Source organism: Ranitomeya variabilis, chromosome 4, assembly GCF_051348905.1.
Source record: "Ranitomeya variabilis isolate aRanVar5 chromosome 4, aRanVar5.hap1, whole genome shotgun sequence".
NCBI classification, from domain to species: domain Eukaryota; kingdom Metazoa; phylum Chordata; class Amphibia; order Anura; family Dendrobatidae; genus Ranitomeya; species Ranitomeya variabilis.
The window spans coordinates 199,881,421-199,903,539 of NC_135235.1; the positions used below are offsets into that span (position 1 = coordinate 199,881,421).

A 22,119-nucleotide genomic window follows, 5' to 3' on the forward strand; every position below is an offset into this window, starting at 1 on the left:
TAAGATATATGCTCATAGACTCAAACAAATATGTCATCGCTGGCTGGAGGCAGAGGAGGCCTTAACCTGGAACACCTTTCTCCAGGTTATCCTAAAAGAACAATTCTTTGCCCAGTGCCCCGTTGAGATCAGGGAATGGGTGCATGAGAGGAGACCAGCGACAGTGGAAGAAGCTGCATCTCTCGCTGATGAGGCTCTCACCATCAAGCCTCAGTGGAGGGTTCTGTTGGAGGATGGAGAGAGGCCTACCAGCTCCACAACATCGGTGGCCCCCAGTGCTTCTGTCCCCATTGTTCCCCGTTCCTCTAAGCCACCACCTCATGCTGATACCCGTGTAAATGTGCCTCCAGTTGCTTCTACTGCATTTTCTGGAATACGACGAGGAGAGGAAGTAGCAGAGTGCAGGTGTTATGGTTGTGGGCATCCGGGGCATCTGCAGGCCTCATGCCCAGCCAGCCCATGGAGGAGTCATCCTCAAACCCCTACAGCACCTTCAGGTAGGAGCCGGCCTCCAGGTTCCCTTACCCCTTGCCCAAGAGGATGCCTTGGATGGAGTGAGACCCAACACAGATGCTATCGATGTGGGCAGCCGGGGCATCTGCAAGCCTCCTGCCCAGCTGTTCAAATGAGGATTGATCCTGTACCCAGTCATATTAATTATGTACAGCCAAGTGCCATGGAGGAAGACTTGTCACCACTACGTGAGGACTGGCCTAGTGCCTCACCCACCCATGTTGCACCACTTGGAGTTTATGGTGTGCGACCTGCAGCTATGACGACTTCTGCTCATCGAGGTAAGAACTTGCAGGAGGTCGTGCTGGATGGACAGAGACTTATTGGATTTTGTGACTCAGGGGCTTTCCTCACACTGGCTGATACCCGAGTGGTTCGGCCTGAGGCAATTCATAGAGGACCTGGGATTGTCATTAAACTGGCTGGTGGACAATGGAGGACTATTCCCACAGCCACTGTGGATCTGAACTTTGGTTTTGGGGTCAGGCGATGTGTGGTTGGGGTGATGGGTGGTCTGCCTGCAGATGTTCTCCTGGGCAATGATGTGGGAGAGCTACGATGCCAATTTGTGGCTGCATGAAGCCACATGTAAGTTATGCTCTGCCTGTGAGTACTTACCCAGCGACCTGTAGAGGTCCCTAGTACGTACACAAATTGGGAGGGGAAGGGATTGTCATGATATGTACTTTTGCCCTGTCCTGTATTTGAATAATATGCCATTTGATGTATGTAACTGTTCTCTGGTTTCTATTAGCTGTAATTTATGCATTTTCTTGTGCTGGGAGTTCACCTGTAACAATATGTCTCCTTCCCCCAATACTTGTAGCCCTAAGCTATAATGTAATTAAGCTTTGTCAACACCACTAGTGAAAGAATAGCCATTCTTCCTCACAGCAGGTGGCTAGTCAAATGTACATACTAGATAGACTAAGCGGAGCCGACCAGTCTAGAATCTTCTGGTGGACCCAACTATTGAATAGAAGGTGTGACCCCTACCCCCCTTCATGGGCGGATCCCAGGAGCTCAGACAATCCATTCTCATTTTTGAGATCAGATGTGAGTTGACCCTTAAAGGAGAAGGAGTGGGGATTCTTAGCTGAGGCAAGACCCCACGTCCATCTGTGACTGCGGAAGCGAACGGGGCGAGACTTGAGCTGAGGACATATCTTGTCGTTCGTGAGATTGTTTTGGGATCCCTTGGACTCGTGTGGATTATTGCTTTGTTAGCTGGCACAAGGATTATCGGGAGGTGCCCCCGAATCTGTTCCTTTGGACTAATTGTGGACTCTGTAGATCTACCTGCATGTGTTGTTCCAGCGTTCTTGATAATAAATCTGTTGAATCATCCCTTGGCCTGTTGTCCCTTCTTGCTCTGCCGTACACCCCGTCACAAGCTAATCCTAATTTTCTATTTATACATTGGCCTTAACGGAGAAGAGGACTGCCTTAGCAAATGAGAAAAAGCCAATCTTGCCTCTTTCACGCACACTACTGATGACACAACACAACAAACTCTCCCCTGTGTCATACACTCCAGAAATTGAACTACAGGGTTGTCAAGGCTGACACTGATATTGGGAGATCTTACACCTTTGTTTTTTGCAGACATCTAAAGATTTCACACTGTGTGCACAATTATAAGGCAAGTAAGTATTTTGACCATATTATCAATTTTATGCAGATTTTCCAACTAAAAGTTGTATGAACTTTAAGTTTTATTGGATGCTGCAGGTCAGATTATGTGTATTTGTGTAATGAAGAAGGGTGAGACTTATGGATAAAACACCCTTTATCAAGATGTACAGAATTATTAGGCAGCTTGTTTTTCTCAGGCAAAATGGGGCAAATAAGAGATTTATCTGTTGCTGAAAAGTCAAAAATTGTTAAGTCTTACATGATGCAGCACCTTTGAAATTGTTAAGATATTGGGGTGCCATCACAGAACCATCAAAAGTTTTGTTGCCAATTGTCAACAGAGTCAAAAAATGTGTTGGAAAAAAAAAGAGTCACATTTAGAAGCCATTATCTTCCAGTGCTGTCATATTCCAGATTTGAAACTTCCCTGGAGCCCAGAAGTACAAGGTGCTCAGTGCTTAGACACATGGCCAAAGGAAGGAATGAACCCGACCACCACTGAACAAGACACAGAAGTACGAAGTGTTCAGTGCTCAGAGACATGGTCAAGGTAAGGAGGCTGAACCCAACCACAACTGAAAAAGACACAGAACTACAAGGCGTTTAATGCTCAGAGACACAGCCAAGGTAGGAGAGAGTCAAACCTGACCACCACTAAACAAGACACAGAAGTACAAGGTTTTCAGTGCTCAGTGACACGACCAAGGTAAAGAACACTGAAACCCGACCAGCACTGAACATGACACCGAAGTCGAAACATCAAGACTGGGCTAAGAAATATCTGAAGACAGACTGTTCGAAGATTTTATGGACTAATGAGATGAGAGTGACTCCTGATGGTCCAGAGAAATGGGTCGTGAATGGGTCAGTAATGGGCGCCAACCTCCTTTTCTACTCAGATGCCCGCAAGAAGGGGTACTGCTATGGGTTGGTATTATTAAAGATCAGCTAGTTGGACCTTTTTTGGATTTAAATGTACTTAAAATCAACTCTAAAGCCTACTTCCAGTTTTTAGAAGGCAAGCAGTGGTACAGGAAAAAGTCTGTATCTTTCAAGAAAACCATGATACTTCTGCAGAACAATGCTCCATCACAGAATCGAAATCTTCACTGCTTTGTGCCACTAAAGGCCTTAAAAATGAAAGAATAATGACCCCACCCCTTCCTCACCTGACATAATCACTATTGAGAATTTGTGGGCCCTTCTTAAATAGGAGATTTATGGTGAAGAAAAACAGTAACCTTTCTGATCAGTGTCTGGGGCTGTGGGTGGTGCTGCTCAAAAAGTTGATTGTCAACAGATGAAGAAACTGATAGGCTCCATGGATGGACGGCTTATGACTTTTATTGAAACAAAAGGCAGCTATATTATTATATAGGGTGCTGATTTTTTTTGATGCATAACATTTAGATGCATAACACAGATATTCTCCTAAGAATGACAAAACCTTTACTTTCTTAAATCGCCTAATAATTGTGCACACAGTGTATTCTCAAACTGCACAAACACTTTCATATTTTTAATTAGTTTTGTGCCAAGCTAGATATTGAAATTTGAAAAATGATGTCCACTTTTTCGATAGCTTATTCCATTCAAAGTGTTACAGTGAACATGAGATCATGGTTATTAATAATATATATATATATATTTTTTTTTTACGGGGATCTTTCCTTTTGGTGATCAAAAAGGTTTGTTTTATATTTCATAGTAAAAAGGTCAACATTGTTTTTTTCTTCTTCAGGATCCACTGGGTTGGAAAAACACTAAAAAAGATAATCTTGATGGATTTATGTCCTTTTTATTCCATCATGTAAAGACGTGGTACCATTTTGTCACTATTTCAGTAGTTACTTTGCAATGAAAAGTAATGTCCACATGCTTCATTGACGTTGCGATGATTCTTTCTCATCCTTTAACGAGATAGTTTTAGCTTGTATGATAAAAAATTATCTTAATCAAATTTTACTGTAGGAATAAAATCTTGTCCAGATCCTTCTTCTTAGCACATTCATGTTTGGTGGAAGATATTATCTTGAGCTCTTTCCAGTTGTCTTCTGTACCTTCAAAAATGTTCAGAATTTCCTTGAACTTTGATCGTTGTGGATTTCTTTCAGTGCTCACATTGACTATGCAGTCTGACGGTATGCGATATTTACTTTTACAAAAAAAACTTACCGTCCACTGGAAGTTCTCCATCAAGGGCTTCTGCAAATCAAAGAAGGAAATTGACAAAATAAATTAGTAATGCAAAAAGTAATGAGAACCTTTCTAATCTTGTTTGCCTGAAGAAGAATCTTGATGTTCATGACAAGGATAGAACCTAGGCTCATGGAAGGATCCCTGGTCCTACTGCCACGGTGATCATTCTCTGTCTTCCTGTTCTGCTTGATGATATCACAAACTATTGATACCCAACTTGAAATTAATTCTTCCATCTCATCATCCAACCTCGGGAAGCACTGGAATCTCCGATGACTTCAATGATGACAGTTTGAGAACTTTGACATGCAGCCATGCACAATCAGCACATATAATACAAAAACCACATGTAGTATAGAAACAACACATACAACAGAGATTAAATAGTGATTAAATTTTAAAAGGGCATTAATAAATTGTCAATGTATGCTACATAGTTATCTGAGCATATCTTTTGTATGAATATGGAAATTGAAAGGAAGCTATAATCAGAAAATTATCTTTTGTGAAACTGTTGTGTGCTACATGTAAATTTTTTATACTTGGCAATATTTGTTTTTCTTATATTACATTTTTTATTTTAAAAAAAATTGTGAAATCCAGATTCTCTGATAATAGTCGTAGCCACTGCCTGGCCCCTCTGAATAGCGGTCACTTTATTGCTACTCACAGACGCCGAATACCGATTCGAGGAACGTGGATGACATTGAACCTGTATAGCAACATTTTAGGTAATAAATTGGTGAACGAGGGAGTCATTATTATCTTTGTTTCTATCTTTTTATGTCCTTCGGGTATACTTTTCTGGACTACTTTGGATTCCTTGGATTATTTCAGACCTGCATGGGAATTTTTTAATTTATTTTTTTCCATAAATTGGTGAACACAGGATATTGTGGGGAAGTCTTTAATCAAATAAAGTGGTTTTTTTTCTGTGTGCGAGTATTTATTTTTTATTACCGGGTTAGTAATTGGGGGTGTCTGATAAACACCTACAAATTACTAACCCCAGGAATTGATGGCAGCTGCTATTTTTGACAAATCACAGTTGTCATCAAACTCAACTATCAATAACCCGATTGCCACCACATCAGGGCAATTGCGAAGAGTCGGGAACAGCATGAGAACTGGCACATCAAATGTGATGAGCCAATTCTGGAGCAGCTGCGGGCTTGTATTTTTAGGTTGCAAAGGGCCTACTAACTATGGACCTTTCCAGCCTTATAATATAAGTCCACAGCTATCTGCTTTACATTGGCTGGTTAAAATAGGTGGGACCACAAGTCTTTTTTTTAATTATTTATTTATTAAAACCAGGCTAAAAACACCTGCATAAATGCAATAAACCCTGCCTATATTTCTTTCCATTGGCTGCCTAACAGTCACAAAACATGTGAGGCAGGACTCAAGCATAGCCCTTGAGCACCGGCGATACTCGACGAGTTACGAGCATACCCAAGCACCCAAATGCTTCATTGAGTATCGAGCAGTGGCGAGCACACTTGCTCATCACGAATTGTAATATGTAAAAAAAACTTTTGAAAAGAATAAATGTAACAAACAAAACCTGAGTTAACCTATAGGTAATTTTCTGATGATAGCTTCCATTGAAATGTTCCACTATGTCATACTAAGCATAGAACTTGAATTATATTTTAATGATATATTAGTTTCAATTTTATGCCAAATGTATTATGGCAAAATGCAATTTAGGACATCAGAACTGATGAAGAGTTATTTTCTTTACATTATTGCAGGATTTGACAGTGGTTTGTGGGGGCATCTGGGCAAGAGATCTTTTGGAATACGTAGTCTAAATCAAGCTTTAAAATTGATCCCCAATGATAATCCCAACCCAGGGGAAGAGATCCTCGTCTCCTCCAGGGGAAGAGATCCTCTTTTTTGAACTTTGGGTAAACTGAAGCCCTTCTGTGAAGCATAGTCTTGTTCAGGGTCTCACATTCTAACATTGGAAAGTTAGGGTGACCTCATTATCCAAGGACCGCATAGCAGTCATATGGTCACACCCTACGTTACGTAAGCCCATTGAAGGAAGGCTAGAAAGACTTGAAAAGTAGTATAAAATACCACTGCAATGACTAAAGGAATTCCTAAATTATGATGCCATAGTCTGTACAAATAATACTACTGCTATACACTGCCTAAATACCAGTAGTCATCTGGCCCCAGGTTCAAGTTTTCAAGATAAACCGCTGAGATTTTAAGGAAGGTGATTGTCCTGCAGTATTGTAACACAACACTCAAAATTGGTGAAGCATGCACATCAGAATTGATTGAAGATATGCCTGCTATTCATGGGCAAACTCTGGTGGCATTTATAAAACCTGGGGTCCACAAATTAGGCAAATCATTTTTTAGAATTTAATAAAACTTTCGATGTTATTTGTTGGGATTAGCTATAGCAACTTTTTTTTTTTAATGAAAGCTTTCATAAATATCCACCATAGTTTCATTGTGTCATCATGATGTCAATCAATATCATTAATTGAACTATATAGTGTAAAATTTTCATCTCCACAAAAACCACACGTTGTTCTCTTCAAGGAGAAATACACTTTTAAACATTTTTCCATTATTGACAGATCTTATTGATGAGTGTGCGTGACCCTAGATGTTTTTTGAGTGAATGGGAAGTGTTTCTTAAAACTTTTTCTTATTTGTATTGTTCTGACAAACATAAAAACAACAAATGTACAGACAATATATAGAAATAAAACATTATCTCCCTCCTCAAAAACAACACAGAGAAGATAGAAGGAGAACCTGTCACCAGATCAAAAGTGACCGTTCTTTTACTTATTTTATTCACAGTGCTCCCATGAGTATTTTTTTCTTTAAAATCTTCCATATGGTTTCAGAAATATGGGCCTTTATATTCTGTGCTAATTTTTCTAGTTTTTACTAAGGGGGCATGGCTCACAGGATCCTCTGGGGCGTGTCTTTAGGCTGTCCTGCATAATTACCCTGTGAGCAATGCCCCCTAGGAAAAGATTGAAATGAATATGTAATAAAAAAAACCTATATCTCTGGAACCATATGTCAAATATTAAAAACAAAAAAAGTTTGATGCTCAAGAGAGCAGCGGGAATAAATTGAAAGCAAAAACAGACCATTTTTGACTTTGCCCCAGTTTTTTTTATGTGAATAGAAATTAGTTTTATTTTTTACTTTTAATTATTACAGATTAAACAGAAAGTGAACCAGATGTGAGATGATGGATATGAAATAAAAATATAATCTATGGTGCGTGAAGTAATAAAGTTATGCAGAAATTGGAAGTTTTTCTGTATATAAGTTTAGGTTAATTTACAAAATCAGGGTCAGAGTGGCCCAATAGAGAACCACAGGATACTTTAGTGGGCCCAGGTTGTGATATGTTAAAAGAACCCAAAAGTCCAGTAGACGACCTCAACCAATTTGGAAATTCTTGTGAACCTATCAGTCTAGTTGTCATCTCACCATAAAAAAATGTTTAGAATCCTGGTTTCTTGGTTTAAATTTTTTTGGCCAGTATATTGTTAAGTCGGAACTAAACTTTGCTATAAGGTTTATATTTGCGATAAAGTTACACCATAAAATTCAAGTAAACCTTTTCCTGTAGAGATAGAAACATTTCACACATCAATGACATGAACATACTGGCTAGTTACATATTGACCACACACTACATTTACGAAATACCAATAAACAAATTTCAACAATTGACAATTTTTTGAATATTCAACTACATATAAAATACAATCAACATATACAGGACAAACTAAGGCATAACCCAATGACATCAAACGCCACATTGATCAATAAAACCATCAAATACACAATCTTTAGGTATATTTCAGATCCAGTTTTATTAGATTTTCATCAAACATTTATTTTTATTAATTGTACAAGAAAGACACTTCATTATTTTTCCTTTAACCATCGTGTGATTTCACCATAATTGGGTCGATGTTTTGTATTTTTTTATTTTTTTATCTGTGGTATTGTCAATGGGGTTTTTAAATGGAACCTGTCAGAAACTTCAACACCCCAAAACCATTTCTATATCTGAGTAAGCCTTTAAAAGTTAAGCAATTTGATCTCTTTTTGATCCCAAAATGATTTTCCAGCAGTAAGAAATCGTATTTAGACATTTACTGTAGTATATGGAAGTGCATTGGGGTGTAATGATGCACTTCCAGCTCCTCAGCCTCATGCTGTATTCCCTGCCTAGCGCCACTCTCCTCTTGGTTATTGACCGGTTGGCTCAAACACTAGGCAAGGAAGACAGTGTGAGGCTGAGGAGCTGGAAGTACATCATCACGCACCAACGCACATTCAGATACATACAGTATATATAGACAGTCAAAATGTGGTTTCTTGTTGTGGGAGCATCATTTTAGGGTCATAAAGGGATAATTTGTGTAGGTCTATATATTCATAAATGGTTGGATCATGTAGAAACTGGAGAAAGGTGGAGGTAATTTGCGATGCCAATGGTGTCAAATACAGACGACCCTAGATATTCAATTGGAGTTTATTTATCAACGCGTTTTGAAGCACACCTGCTTCTTCTTCTGGAAAAAACAAATATTTTGTGGTTTTTCCTGAAGAAGGAGGTGTGCTTCGAAATGCGTTGATAAGTGAACCCCAATTGTATCTTTCCAGATTTTATTTACCATAAATGGTTGGCGGCATAAAAGTTTTTGAGAGGTTCCCCGTAATTGAATTCTCAATTCAGAACCTCATGACAATATAGCTCCTTTGGGGTATGAAATAATAAAAAGTAAATCCTCTTACTTGATGACTGAAACTAATCTCCAGATAGTAGAGTAGCATTATGGCCGTGCACACGGTTACATGGTAACATTGCCCACAACCCTTGACCAAATTTTCCTGGTTGTCAATGCTACATCGCAGCACAACACAAGTAAATGGTGTTCCGTTGCGAATCCAAGATGCTGCAACCCAGAGAAGCAAGTTGCAAAAAATTAGACCAAGGGGCTCGAAATTTGACACCAATTGTTGGCACTACAATGTAGCAACGAGACATACCAAATTTTAGTTGCGTAGATGGTGTCACAGCCAAAGTTGCTGTGTAGCCCCAGTCTAAGGGAGACATTTTTTGAATGCATACTGCAAAATGTTATTAGTACCTTTACTCTTACCTTTTGGCTCTTCTTTAGGAGCCTCAGTTTCAGCTGGTTTTGCCGCTGGTTTCGCAGCTTGTTTTGCAGGAGCAGCTTCTTTTTTAATTGCTGATGTAGAAAAAAAAGGTTTCTTTTAGTAAAGACTAACTTTTTTTTACTAGGTTACTATAATTAGTTAATATTTCTCTATACATAGCACAGTGTGTAATTTATTATTGATCACATATCATAATAATCCAATACATATCTTGCAGACTGGAGAATTGAGAACTGCCGTGCGTACACAGTTCTCCATGGTTATTTTTATGGGAGTTTCAAAAATTCAAAACTAAAGTGCGGTTGATAAAATTTAAGAAATCAAAAAGCATGGGCTCTCATGGGAGACACGCGGAGTCCCAGGGAGATCAATAAAAGTGCAATACAACTCCAATATTAAAATCACACTTTTATTCAAAAAATTTGTAAAATATAATTTCATACAAAATGGTAACAAGCAAGCAGTTCTTCACAGATGTTAGGGCACAGTGGTGTCTAAACCAGCAGAATATCAAGAGGGGATTATTCAAGTAACAATAGTAATAATAAAAAAGTCCAATTTTTAGCCACACTCTAGATTAATGATCATGCTTATGAATATCAATAAATATCAACAGTACACAAATTAGTTATAACATCCAGTCATGGGAAACATTTAGCAAGAAATTACTTTAAAATGATCCCATTGAGTATAAAAACATGTATTGATATTATCAGAGTTCGTAAAGTAGCAAATGTGAATATCATAAATCACCCTGTAAGGATAGCATTGAAATAATAGACGTAAAAATGTCAAGAGCTAGTGCAAAATATAACTAAAAAGCAAGCAAAGTGGAAATGATACTGTTGGAAATGGAAATAATGGAGGTAGAAGTGTAAAGTGCTAGTGCAACATACCTCAATGTCATACAATAAACATACCAATAAAAATTATACTGTGAAAATATGAGTAGACATTATTCAAATATTGCCTGATTGCACCTAGTGTAGTTGTTACAGTAAAAAAACACCCGACTGTAAATGGCAGAATCTAAATGAGGTAAAAAGTATAAAGTGCTAGTGCAAAATACCTCATATATAAAACAAGTATTAATACATTCAGTGGGGTTATGATAAACATAAATTGGCAAAAAGAGGAAGGTAAAGAGATATGAGATAACCTTACTTTGTAATGGTACAGATCCACATGTGGTAGGCCTCAAAGTGTGTTTCACCCTGCTTCCTCAGGGGGCATGTGTGGATAGAATTTGCATCAATTCATAATATCTCAAGATTAAATTACTTATTCGAAGTCTAAGGGGGAACAATTTTCCTTTTGGAGAGTGCCAAGAAACAGTGAGGAGACTTTTAGGCCATGCAATGCTACTCTGAGAATTAAAATATGCAAACAGCATCTTCAGTAAGGAAGAGGACTTGATCTCTGGTGCCACCTATTGGAGGTAGTAATCCTAAAAGTCAATTTCGACCCTTTTAACGAGTCTTGCCACATGGCTTAGAATATGAAGCCAAACCAGAAAGGATTGCTACATCGAATAGGTGGCACTGAAGATCAAGTTCTCTTCCTCTCTGAAGAGGATATTTCCATACTGTATCTTCGCTTCCTACGCACGCATACATATAAAAACAAAAGTAAGAGAAAGAGATATATTTGGGGAGATGGCACTTTTTATTGGCATTGCTACTTCTTTTTCATCCCTCCTGTTGTGATATAGTATACCTCAGTAATGGCACTAATATTTAAGTGTACTGTAATACTTTGTTGTGTACTTTCCCCTGACTGTACTTCAAGTCATTCCCTATAAAAAGATACAGTACATGTGTGAGTCTATATTACATCATGGGGACAGGTGACTGAACTTCTAAACCTACCACAAATCCTTTTGACCACTGGCAGAGAAGGAGAGAAAGTTCTAAACAAAGCTGTCAAAAATACAGCTCAGCAGTGGCCGGCTGACAGCAAACCGAGGATCATCAGACTCTGGTGACAGATGCTTACGGGAGTAAATGGGTCAATCAAAGATCCACGACACTTAAGGCTGCTTCCTTAGTCTAAAAAAACACTAAACACAAAACCTTGCACAAAAAAAGCAAACAAAAAAATATCCCAGCACTTTTTCTCTGATCGTTTTTTTGTCTTACATTACAATTTAAATAGAATGTATAAAGGAATCTTCCATAAGTTTCTCAGGAGATCCACCATTAGAGTTGAGCGAAAGTTTCAATATTTGGTTCGGATTACGATCGCCGGCAAATATTGTATTTGCAATTTTCGCCAAACAAAGCCGAACATCATTGGAGTCAATGAGCGAATATTTTCGGAAACGATCGTCAAAATTTTGCACAAATAGGGTACCAATATGATACGAATATGGCAAATTCGGATTCGAGGAATGTTTCAGAAAATATTCGCTTATCTCTGTCCACCATGTCTCTCCACTTTCTCACTGAGTGTGGCTGTAAGATAACTGACTGCAGCAGGAGCCTCCCCCTACCCAGTGTTTTCAGTAGGACCCACCCTATTGGTCAAGAGAGTATTGGTTTTGAGCTTGCCGCAAAATGGAAATGATCAGTTGGACATTAACCTGTTTGTTTCACTCCAGCATGCCTTATTAATTCTTCTATGATGGAGTAGGTGGATAAACCTACTGCACCCTTATATAAAGTGGATATACAAGTATAGACACCCCTGTTAAAATATCAAGTTTTTGTCATGCTAAAAAATGATACCAAAAAGAATCATGTCAGAACTTATTTTTTTAACCTTGAAGGCAGGCGCACATGACTATAGATTCTCTCATCCAAGAGCATCAGGTCGATTATGCAAATGACACCCTGATCAAAGCCTGATCAGAGTTTCATCAGTGTCAGCATAGTGTGATCTGATTCTCTCAGATGGGGAGAAGATGGAGAAAAAAAAATCTCCATTTTCTCCATTCTGTCAATCTGTGAAAATTGGACCACACTCAGATGTCGAAGAAAAAGTTAGTCAGCTCACCCGTTATATGGATTTCTCTTCACTCCTTCCTGCACGGAAAGAGGTTGAGCAGCCAGTCCAATGTGTAGAAAACAGAAGCGTTCCAGCGGGAAACAAGGAGTTCATAAAAAATTCAGCATTTTATTTGCACATATTAAAAATTAAAAATATCCATCCCTCCGGTACACCACCAAATTAAGTGAGAACAGCACTATGCACAGTCCAGCGTTAAACGCAATGTTTACCAACGCGTTTCAATGAGAGTCTTGATTAAGACATGGTTATTATTATTATTACATGTTCCCTTTAAACCTGGGGTGGGGAATCTCAGGCCCATAGGCCATTTACGGCTCTCAATGAACCTTTTTTTTTTTTTAAATTATTTATTTTCAAATTTTCAAAATACATAAACAAGACAAAGAATACATGAAACATGAGTCAAATAGGAACAACTTGAAATAGAAGCATGTAGAGACAAGCTAGCAACATCCCGCCTCTAATTTTTGCATAAGCATACAAAAAATTCCGGAAAAAGTTGTTAGATTACAAATATCAGTCCATGCATCCCAAGTAGGACCAATAGGTCAAAAAAATAAAACAACATCAAGAAAACAACAAAACAAAATAAAAGAGGTGGGTGTATCGGGGGGGGGGGGGGGGAATAGCAAAGAGAAATCCCATAAATAAACTCCAGAAATAAAGCAAATGAGCAGGTGAAGTAGCGAAAGACATACAAAAAATGAATTCAGTAGTCAGGGCTAACATAGAGACAAGGGTGAGAGACAGTCTATAGGTTGGTTAAATTAGCTGAGCCCGGGTCCATCACAGTGCATTAAGGTGAAACAAAAAGGTCAAAATTGCATGCGACTAGCAAAAATAGCTGATAAAAAGCTAAGGGGTACCTGGAGAGGCAAGTTGCCATGGTAGCCAGGTGTGAAGGAATTTGTCGTGTGTCCATGCATCCCAGCTGGACAGCTCCTCCATCCTATAGATTTCCTGAACTTTTTTAACCCATTCGCTAATGTGAGGGGGAGATGTTTGTCGCCAGTGTAAGGAAATCAAATGTTTAGCTGCGGCTATCAGAAGGGGAAGCAAGTCGTGTTTCTTAGGATTATATGACCTTGTGGGAAGTGACAGCAGGACTTCTTGGGGAGTTAGGTTCCGTCTAATTAATCCTATTGATTAGTCAAAGATATTGAGGTAGTCAAAGATATCTTCCCAGAATTTAAAGATAATTGGGTAGGATCAAAAAATATGTGCCAAAGAACCCTTGGATCTCATACATCTCCAACATAAAGGAGTGTCAGAGAGACCCAAGTGGTAAAGTAACTCAGGGGTTCTATACCATCTGGAGAGGATTTTGAAGGCATTTTCTTGCAACAGAACACATCTTGAGAAACCGTGTGAGTGTCCCAAAACCTGCTCCGTCTCGTTATCTGAAAGAGATATGTTTAGTTCAGATTCCCATGAGGATATGTACAGGGGTTTAAAGGGCCACTGTCACCCCCCTCCAGCCGTTATAAACTAAAAGAGCCACCTTGTGCAGCAGTAATGCTGCATTCTAACAAGGTGGCTCTTTTAGTTTTAGGTTCAAGTATACCTCAAAAAAAGCGATTTGATACTTAGCCATAATTGGTGTCTCTAGCCACGTAAGCTGGTCCTCCCTCCCCAGCTCGAAACGCTCCTCTGCCGTCATTCACATCTTCTTGGTCTTTCTGCGCCGCCCCCTCAGCGCTGTTTACGTTTTCAAACCGGCGCCTGCGCTGTGTAGTACTGTTCTGCGCAGGCGCAGTAAGCTCTGGCCGTCTGCCGTCGAAGCCAGTCTTTCACACTGCGCCTGCGTAGAACAGTACTACACAGCGCAGGCGCCGGTTTGAAAACGTAAACAGCGCTGAGGGGGCGGCGCAGAAAGACCAAGAAGATGTGAGTGACGGCAGAGGAGCGTTTCGAGCTGGGGAGGGAGGACCAGCCTACATGGCTAGAGACACCAATTATGGCTATGTATCAAATCGCTTTTTTTGGGGTATACTTGAACCTAAAACTAAAAGAGCCACCTTGTTAGAATGCAGCATTACTGCTGCACAAGGTGGCTCTTTTAGTTTATAACGGCTGGAGGGGGTGACAGTGGCCCTTTAAACTGAGTTTTGGGGGAAATTAGGTTAGAATATAATTTAGATATTAATTTAGGAGGTATGGGTTTAAGTCTAACTAGAAATTCCAACCCTCAATTAACCTTTTATCTGCCTCCCGGGCAGATTTCCACAGACCGCAGTGCTTGGGCCGGCAGCTGAAGTTTGACAGCTGTCAGCCCATTAAATTCTTCTCGCTCTGTGAGCACATACATGCAGTGTTCACTACTGAACGCCGAGGCACATGCAGTCAAAGATTACATTCTGACACCAAAACCAGCGTTACGATGTACTTTGCTGGTTGAGTTATAGCGCAATTTGTACGGCCCACGAAAGATGGTACAAATATCCAAATGGCATTTGGCAGAAAAAAAGATTCCCCAAAACTGAAGTAACCCTTGGACGCTGCAAGATCTTTGAAATGTTCCTTTGGTATCTGGCACCCAGAATTTAGCAGCAAATGCTTTAAGTACATCCCATCTCTCACGATTCCACCACTCTGGACACTCTGAGTGACAGCTCAGCTGCCCTATAGGATTTGAGTGTACTGGGCTGTCAGTATTCTGAGGTACAGCCCAGCCACCCAACCAGAGGCGTGCCGGGCTGTGAGTATTGTGAGTGACAGCTCAGCTGCTCAGTCTGGCCGGGTCTGCAGGATTTCCTCCAGATGTCACTCATTCAGGATGATTGCCTGGCTATTTAGCTGGTTGGCAATGGTCAGACTATTGCCAGGTGTAGCCTTGCTCGGTGATGTGTTTTCTCTGTGCTCTGTGTTCCTATATTCTGATCATTGTTGCCAGACCTTGGATTTACTTTTTTGACTACTCATTAGTATTACCCCATTTGCCTATGACATACTCTGACATTAGTTGCTTGACCCTGGACTTTGCATTTGTTTATTCGTTTGTCTTATTTCTTTTGTGTTTGACGTACTCTCCTGGCATTTGACCTCGGACTCCTTGACTTCCCCACCTCGCAGCTTGTACCTGAGACTCAGCATCACATCACCAATGTGTGATCAGCTTGAAATCTGGAGAATTTGGAGGGCAAGTCATCACCTTGAACTCTGTCATGGTTCACTAATCATTCCAGAACAGTTTATTTACAGCAAGGCAGGACATAACCCTGCTGAAAGACGCCACTGTTATCAGGAAATGCCGCTGCTAAGCAGGCGTGTATTCCAGGTGCAATAATGTTAAGGTAGGTGGTACATGTCAATCTAATATCTGCAAGAATGCCAGGACCCAAGGTTTTTGTGTAAAATTTCAGAAGTGAAAGTGATTAACTGGAATTTAATCTTGATATTTTCTGGTACTGAAAAAAAAATGAAAAACATGAAAGTGTGAAATATTTCTGCAAAGTGGTTCATTTGCAAAGCATTAGTGTCACAAATGTTGGGAAAGTCAGTGTTTATTGGCTCTTTCTTTGAAGTCTCAAAAAGATGCAAATATCCAGGAAATCATTTATTTTCAACTCTGTATCAGTCTTTTGAACATGACAATGTTCTTGGTTCAGGGTTGTAACTGGTTGTATGCCTGCCAAATATCACATCTCACAATAATTATTGAAATGTCCTTTCCCACTGTTTTGTTGCATTACTCCACTGGATAACTCAGGAATTGGCACTGGCATTGCACCAAGTCTTGCAGCTTGTTCCCTTCCCATTAATTAGGTTGATAGAAAAATTAGTTCTAGAGTTGAGGCAATCACATGTATTGACTTTACTTTTGAGGTTTTTAAGGTACAGTGTATGTGTAAGAATGGCAGTTCTTAATAGAGCTTGCATGGACTGACTTTGCTCAAACTACTCTGTTTAGCAGATCTCATAGGAATCCTGGACTTCTCCATTTAACTCCTATACAAGGATTTAGATTTGTTCAACAGTGGTTGTTGGCTGGTGGACTGACCTAGTCGAGGACTGCTGCCCAGCCAGTTCATAACCAGAGCAGGCAAAAACAGGACCAAATTAGAATTAAGGGCTAAGGTCAGGAAATGGTAAAAGTGAAAACCAGGAGTAGGTAAGGTCAGTACAGAGTCAGGTCAGTAACCAGCAGCAAAATAAAATAACTCAGCAGCAGACCAGGTAATATTAAACTATAACTGGCAGTTTGCAGTAGACTTGGTTTAAAAAAGGTATGGACCCACCTAAGGCTCCATCAGAGAGCTAATTATATCTAAAGGCAGAGTCAGATGGCAATATAAATCAGAGTGAGGTTGGAAAACAGATCACGGACTGGCTGGAGGCTTTCCCTACCTGAGTGTGATAGCCTCATGTATTTCGATGCAGCTGTCACACTCGGGTCGGGAGGGCAGCTAACCTGTCCGTGTACTGGGTTCCGTTCTTGCTCCAATTTACACCACCGTCTGATTCTGCCCTAAGGGTGCTTTCTCGCAGCGTTTTGGCACCCATTTGTTGGTCCTATCAGGGCTTATGTCCGAACTTCTTACAAAATGGGATTCGGGCAGATATGGCGACGGGGCCGCAGACTATAATGCTACCGATAGAGTGAGATTTGTGTGCATCATTTTCAGGTTTATATGCTTACTGGAGACAGACACTCAGATGTTGTCTACTACGTCTGAGTGTTCTCCTCCAGTAGGCGTACATGCCCAAAAATGATGCACAACAGAGCACACGTTCACTCTATTGGCACCATTACAGTCTATAGCACCGTCTACGCTCATACACCCAAATACAGTTTTGTGGAGTGATCGGACATAAGCCTCAAAGGGACCAACCAACGGATGCTAAAACGCAGTGTGAAAGCACCTTAACAATTAGCCCTTTGCAGCAAAACACAGGCTCGCTGGTTAAATAAACCACAAGTCACAGATTCTGATGGTTTGTCTCATTTTGGATTTGATAACTAAACAGTACAGATCCTAATACAGAACGGAAAAATGTTCAAGAATGTTTCCTTTATCTTTTGTGTTAGAACTTAATCCCACTATGTATTCAAAAAGACATATTATAAAACTTAGGAAAAATGTTTTATACTAGAGGAAAAACATGAATTTTGGCGCAATTCTGCATAAACAAGAATGAATGTCTGTTTACAATAGATTCCTAAATAAATAGTTCATGAATCATAATGTTCCAAGTCCCTGCATTTATACATTCCTATAATCTATTAGAAAATTGATACCATGTCTTGTTTTCTGTTAATGGATCGCAATTGAAACCATTCCGGAGAGCCCTTTTAATGCAAATATCTAATTCTAAAGGATCAGCTCCGGATATAGTATAGCATATTGCTGATCCATCAGATGAGGAGATAAGTTAACTGCTCTCACTTCCAATAAGTATCTCACACCCACTCCTTGCCCCTTACCACTTCATAGCATGTTTTAAATAAGCCCTGGTATGCTTGTGGAGCACTCAGGTTCCAAACACTTTACATACAGTGAAGTAGATAGAGTTCCCGGCCCGTCTTCTCATGGTTCCTTATTTCTGCTGTCTGAGCTATCCAAGACCAGAGGCAGCTGTTGGCCATTTCTGTGCTCTCATGCTGGTACGGAGATGAGCAGCTAAACCTAGACTGAACCGTGTGCTACATACTTCTCATTTGTGAATCACTCCTGATTAAAGAGTGGAAGCCCGTTATGTTTAGAGGGAAAGAAATCCTTTCATCTGCTTGTAGAGGATAATCCTCTGTAGTCCCTTGTTTTCTGCAGTATCAATACATAAGGTACAGTTCTTGTAGAGTTAGAAATCAAAAAGAAAATATGAGGCACTCACCACTGATGTAAAATCATACATTGTTTTCTTTATTGAGGTCTCACATCATGCCAGATAATACCGAGACATCTTGACTTGTATTTCCATTAATTAGCCAATATGTCTCTGGCATGATGTTAGACTGCAACAGAATAGAAAAATCATCAGTGGTGAGTGCTCCATTTTGTCTTCTGTATTTATGCTTGTAATGGACTTTTTCTAAAAGGCTGAGCATGACTGAAGAGGTTTCTCAAGCTTCTGATTGAGGCAAATTTTCTGGTCAGTGCAACGTGAGTGTGAAATTGGACAATGCCAGATCCCTCTTAGCTTTTTCTCTTCTTGGAGCTTTTTGCAGAGTCATTTTCTGCAGGTTCTACTGTATTTATGACCACAGTATCTACTATATAATTGTCTAAGGGTCACTTCTGTCTTTCTGTCTGTCCTTCTGTCTGTAACGGAAATCCCAAGTCGCCGATTGGTCGTGGCAAAACAGCCATGACCAATCAGCGACGGGCACATTCCGGCAGCAAAATGGCCGCTCCTTACTCCCCGCAGTCAGTGCCCGGCACCCACTCCATACTCCCCTCCAGTCAGCGCTCACACAGGGTTAATGGCAGCATTAACGGACCACATTATGCCGCAGTGTAACGCAGTCCGTTAACGCTGCTATTAACCCTGTGTGAACAACTTTTTACTATTGATGCTGCCTATGCAGCATCAATAGTAAAAACATCTGATGTTAAAAAAAAAAAAAATAGTTATATACTCAACGTCCGTCAGCCCCTCGGATCCAGAACAGGCCTTTCCCGCTCCTTGCGACGCTCCGGTGACCACTCCATGCATTGCGATCTCGCGAAATGATGACGTAGCGGTCTTGCGAGACCGCTACGTCATCATCTCGTGAGACCGCAATGCACTCTTGGGACCGGAGCGCGCCTGGATCTGGGGGCCAACAGAAGGTGAGTATGTACAGTGGGGCAAAAAAGTATTTAGTCAGTCAGCAATAGTGCAAGTTCCACCACTTAAAAAGATGAGAGGCGTCTGTAATTTACATCATAGGTAGACCTCAACTATGAGAGACAAACTGAGAAAAAAAAATCCAGAAAATCACATTGTCTGTTTTTTTATCATTTTATTTGCATATTATGGTGGAAAATAAGTATTTGGTCAGAAACAAAATTTCATCTCAATACTTTGTAATATATCCTTTGTTGGCAATGACAGAGGTCAAACGTTTTCTGTAAGTCTTCACAAGGTTGCCACACACTGTTGTTGGTATGTTGGCCCATTCCTCCATGCAGATCTCCTCTAGAGCAGTGATGTTTTTGGCTTTTCGCTTGGCAACACAGACTTTCAACTCCCTCCAAAGGTTTTCTATGGGGTTGAGATCTGGAGACTGGCTAGGCCACTCCAGGACCTTGAAATGCTTCTTACGAAGCCACTCCTTCGTTGCCTTGGCGGTGTGCTTTGGATCATTGTCATGTTGAAAGACCCAGCCACGTTTCATCTTCAATGCCCTTGCTGATGGAAGGAGGTTTGCACTCAAAATCTCACGATACATGGCCCCATTCATTCTTTCATGTACCCGGATCAGTCGTCCTGGCCCCTTTGCAGAGAAACAGCATCAAAGCATGATGTTTCCACCACCATGCTTTGCAGTAGGTATGGTGTTTGATGGATGCAACTCAGTATTCTTTTTCCTCCAAACACGACAAGTTGTGTTTCTACCAAACAGTTCCAGTTTGGTTTCATCAGACCATAGGACATTCTCCCAAAACTCCTCTGGATCATCCAAATGCTCTCTAGCAAACTTCAGAGGGGCCCGGACATGTACTGGCTTAAGCAGTGGGACACGTCTGGCACTGCAGGATCTGAGTCCATGGTGGCGTAGTGTGTTACTTATGGTAGGCCTTGTTACATTGGTCCCAGCTCTCTGCAGTTCATTCACTAGGTCCCCCCGCGTGGTTCTGGGATTTTTGCTCACCGTTCTTGTGATCATTCTGACCCCACGGGGTGGGATTTTGCGTGGAGCCCCAGATCGAGGGAGATTATCAGTGGTCTTGAATGTCTTCCATTTTCTAATTATTGCTCCCACTGTTGATTTCTTCACTCCAAGCTGGTTGGCTATTGCAGATTCAGTCTTCCCAGCCTGGTGCAGGGCTACAATTTTGTTTCTGGTGTCCTTTGACAGCTCTTTGGTCTTCACCATAGTGGAGTTTGGAGTCAGACTGTTTGAGGGTGTGCACAGGTGTCTTTTTATACTGATAACAAGTTTAAACAGGTGCCATTACTACAGGTAATGAGTGGAGGAAAGAGGAGAAGAAGTTACAGGTCTGTGAGAGCCAGAAATCTTGATTGTTTGTTTCTGACCGAATACTTATTTTCCACCATAATATGCAAATAAAATGATAAAAAAACAGACAATGTGATTTTCTGGATTTTTTTTTCTCAGTTTGTCTCCCATAGTTGAGGTCTACCTATGATGTAAATTACAGACGCCTCTCATCTTTTTAAGTGCTGGAACTTGCACTATTGCTGACTGACTAAATACTTTTTTGCCCCACTGTAACTATTTTTTACTTTAATTCTTTTTTTTAACAGGGATATGATGCCCACATTGCTATATACTATGTGGGCTGTGCAATATATTACGTGGGCTGTGCAATATACTACGTGGGCTGTGCAATATACTACGTGGGCTGTACAATATACTACGTGGGCTGTGCAATATACTACGTGGGCTGTGCAATATACTACGTGGGCTGTGCAATATACTATGTGGCTGTGCAATATACTACGTGGCTGTGCTATATACTATGTGGGCTGTGCTATATACTACATGGGCTGTGCTATATACTATGTGGCTGTGCTATATACCACATGGCTGTGCTATATACTATGTGGGCTGTTATATACTACGTGGCTGTGCTATATACTACATGGCTGTGCTATATACTACGTGGGCTGTGCTATATACTACGTGGCTGTGTTATACACTACATGGGCTGTTATATACTACGTGGGCTGTGCTATATACTACGTGGGCTGTGCTATATACTACATGGGCTGTGCTATATACTACATGGGCTGTGTTATACACTATGTGGGCTGTGTTATACACTACGTGGGCTGTGTTATACACTACATGCGTGGGCTGTTATATACTACGTGAGCTGTGTTATATGCTACGTGGGCTGTTATAAACTACGTGGCTGTGTTATATGCTATGTGGGCTGTTATACACTCCGTGGGCTGTGCTATATACTTCGTGGGCTGTGTTATATACTACGTGGCTGTGCTACTTACTCCATGGGCTGTGCTATATACTACGTGGCTGTGCTATATACTACGTGGCTGTGCTATGTACTATGTGGGCTGTTATATACTACGTGGCCGGCTGCAAACAATCAGCGACAGGTGCAGTCCAGCCGCGAATTGGCGCGGGATTTGAACCACGCTTTGCTAATTGGTCGCGGTTGGCCGAATCCTGTGTATTCAATGTATTATTCTAAAATCTTTATAAATAAACTACATACATATTCTAGAATACCCGATGCGTTAGAATTGGGCTACCATCTAGTTACAGCATAATTTTGTAGCCATAGCATAATTGTTATTGAGAATAAATCTTCATTGCTCTGGTACTTTAATATGTACTTTAAAAATGGTCCTAGATATTAGTCTACCAGTTGCATGGTCAACAGATCCACCAATATCCCTTTCCAATCCCTAACCAGGTATAGCATATTTAAGGGGACTGGTCAA

At 40.5% G+C, this 22,119-nt stretch overlaps 1 protein-coding gene across 4 annotated transcripts in view; it reads right to left on the minus strand.

The window, feature by feature from the left end:
• Positions 1–22,119, minus strand: part of MYBPC2 (myosin binding protein C2) — a 137,983-nt gene that overhangs the window by 65,043 nt on the left and 50,821 nt on the right. For 2 of the 4 annotated variants that reach the window (XM_077259628.1, XM_077259627.1), the window contains exons 2-3: positions 9,516–9,605; positions 4,324–4,353 (exon numbers count right to left, since the gene is read on the minus strand). In XM_077259628.1, the coding sequence (XP_077115743.1) occupies positions 4,324–4,353; positions 9,516–9,605 (120 nt within the window). The remainder of the gene's footprint in view (positions 1–4,323; positions 4,354–9,515; positions 9,606–22,119) is intronic. The other 2 variants (XM_077259631.1, XM_077259630.1) reach the window with 1 other exon arrangement.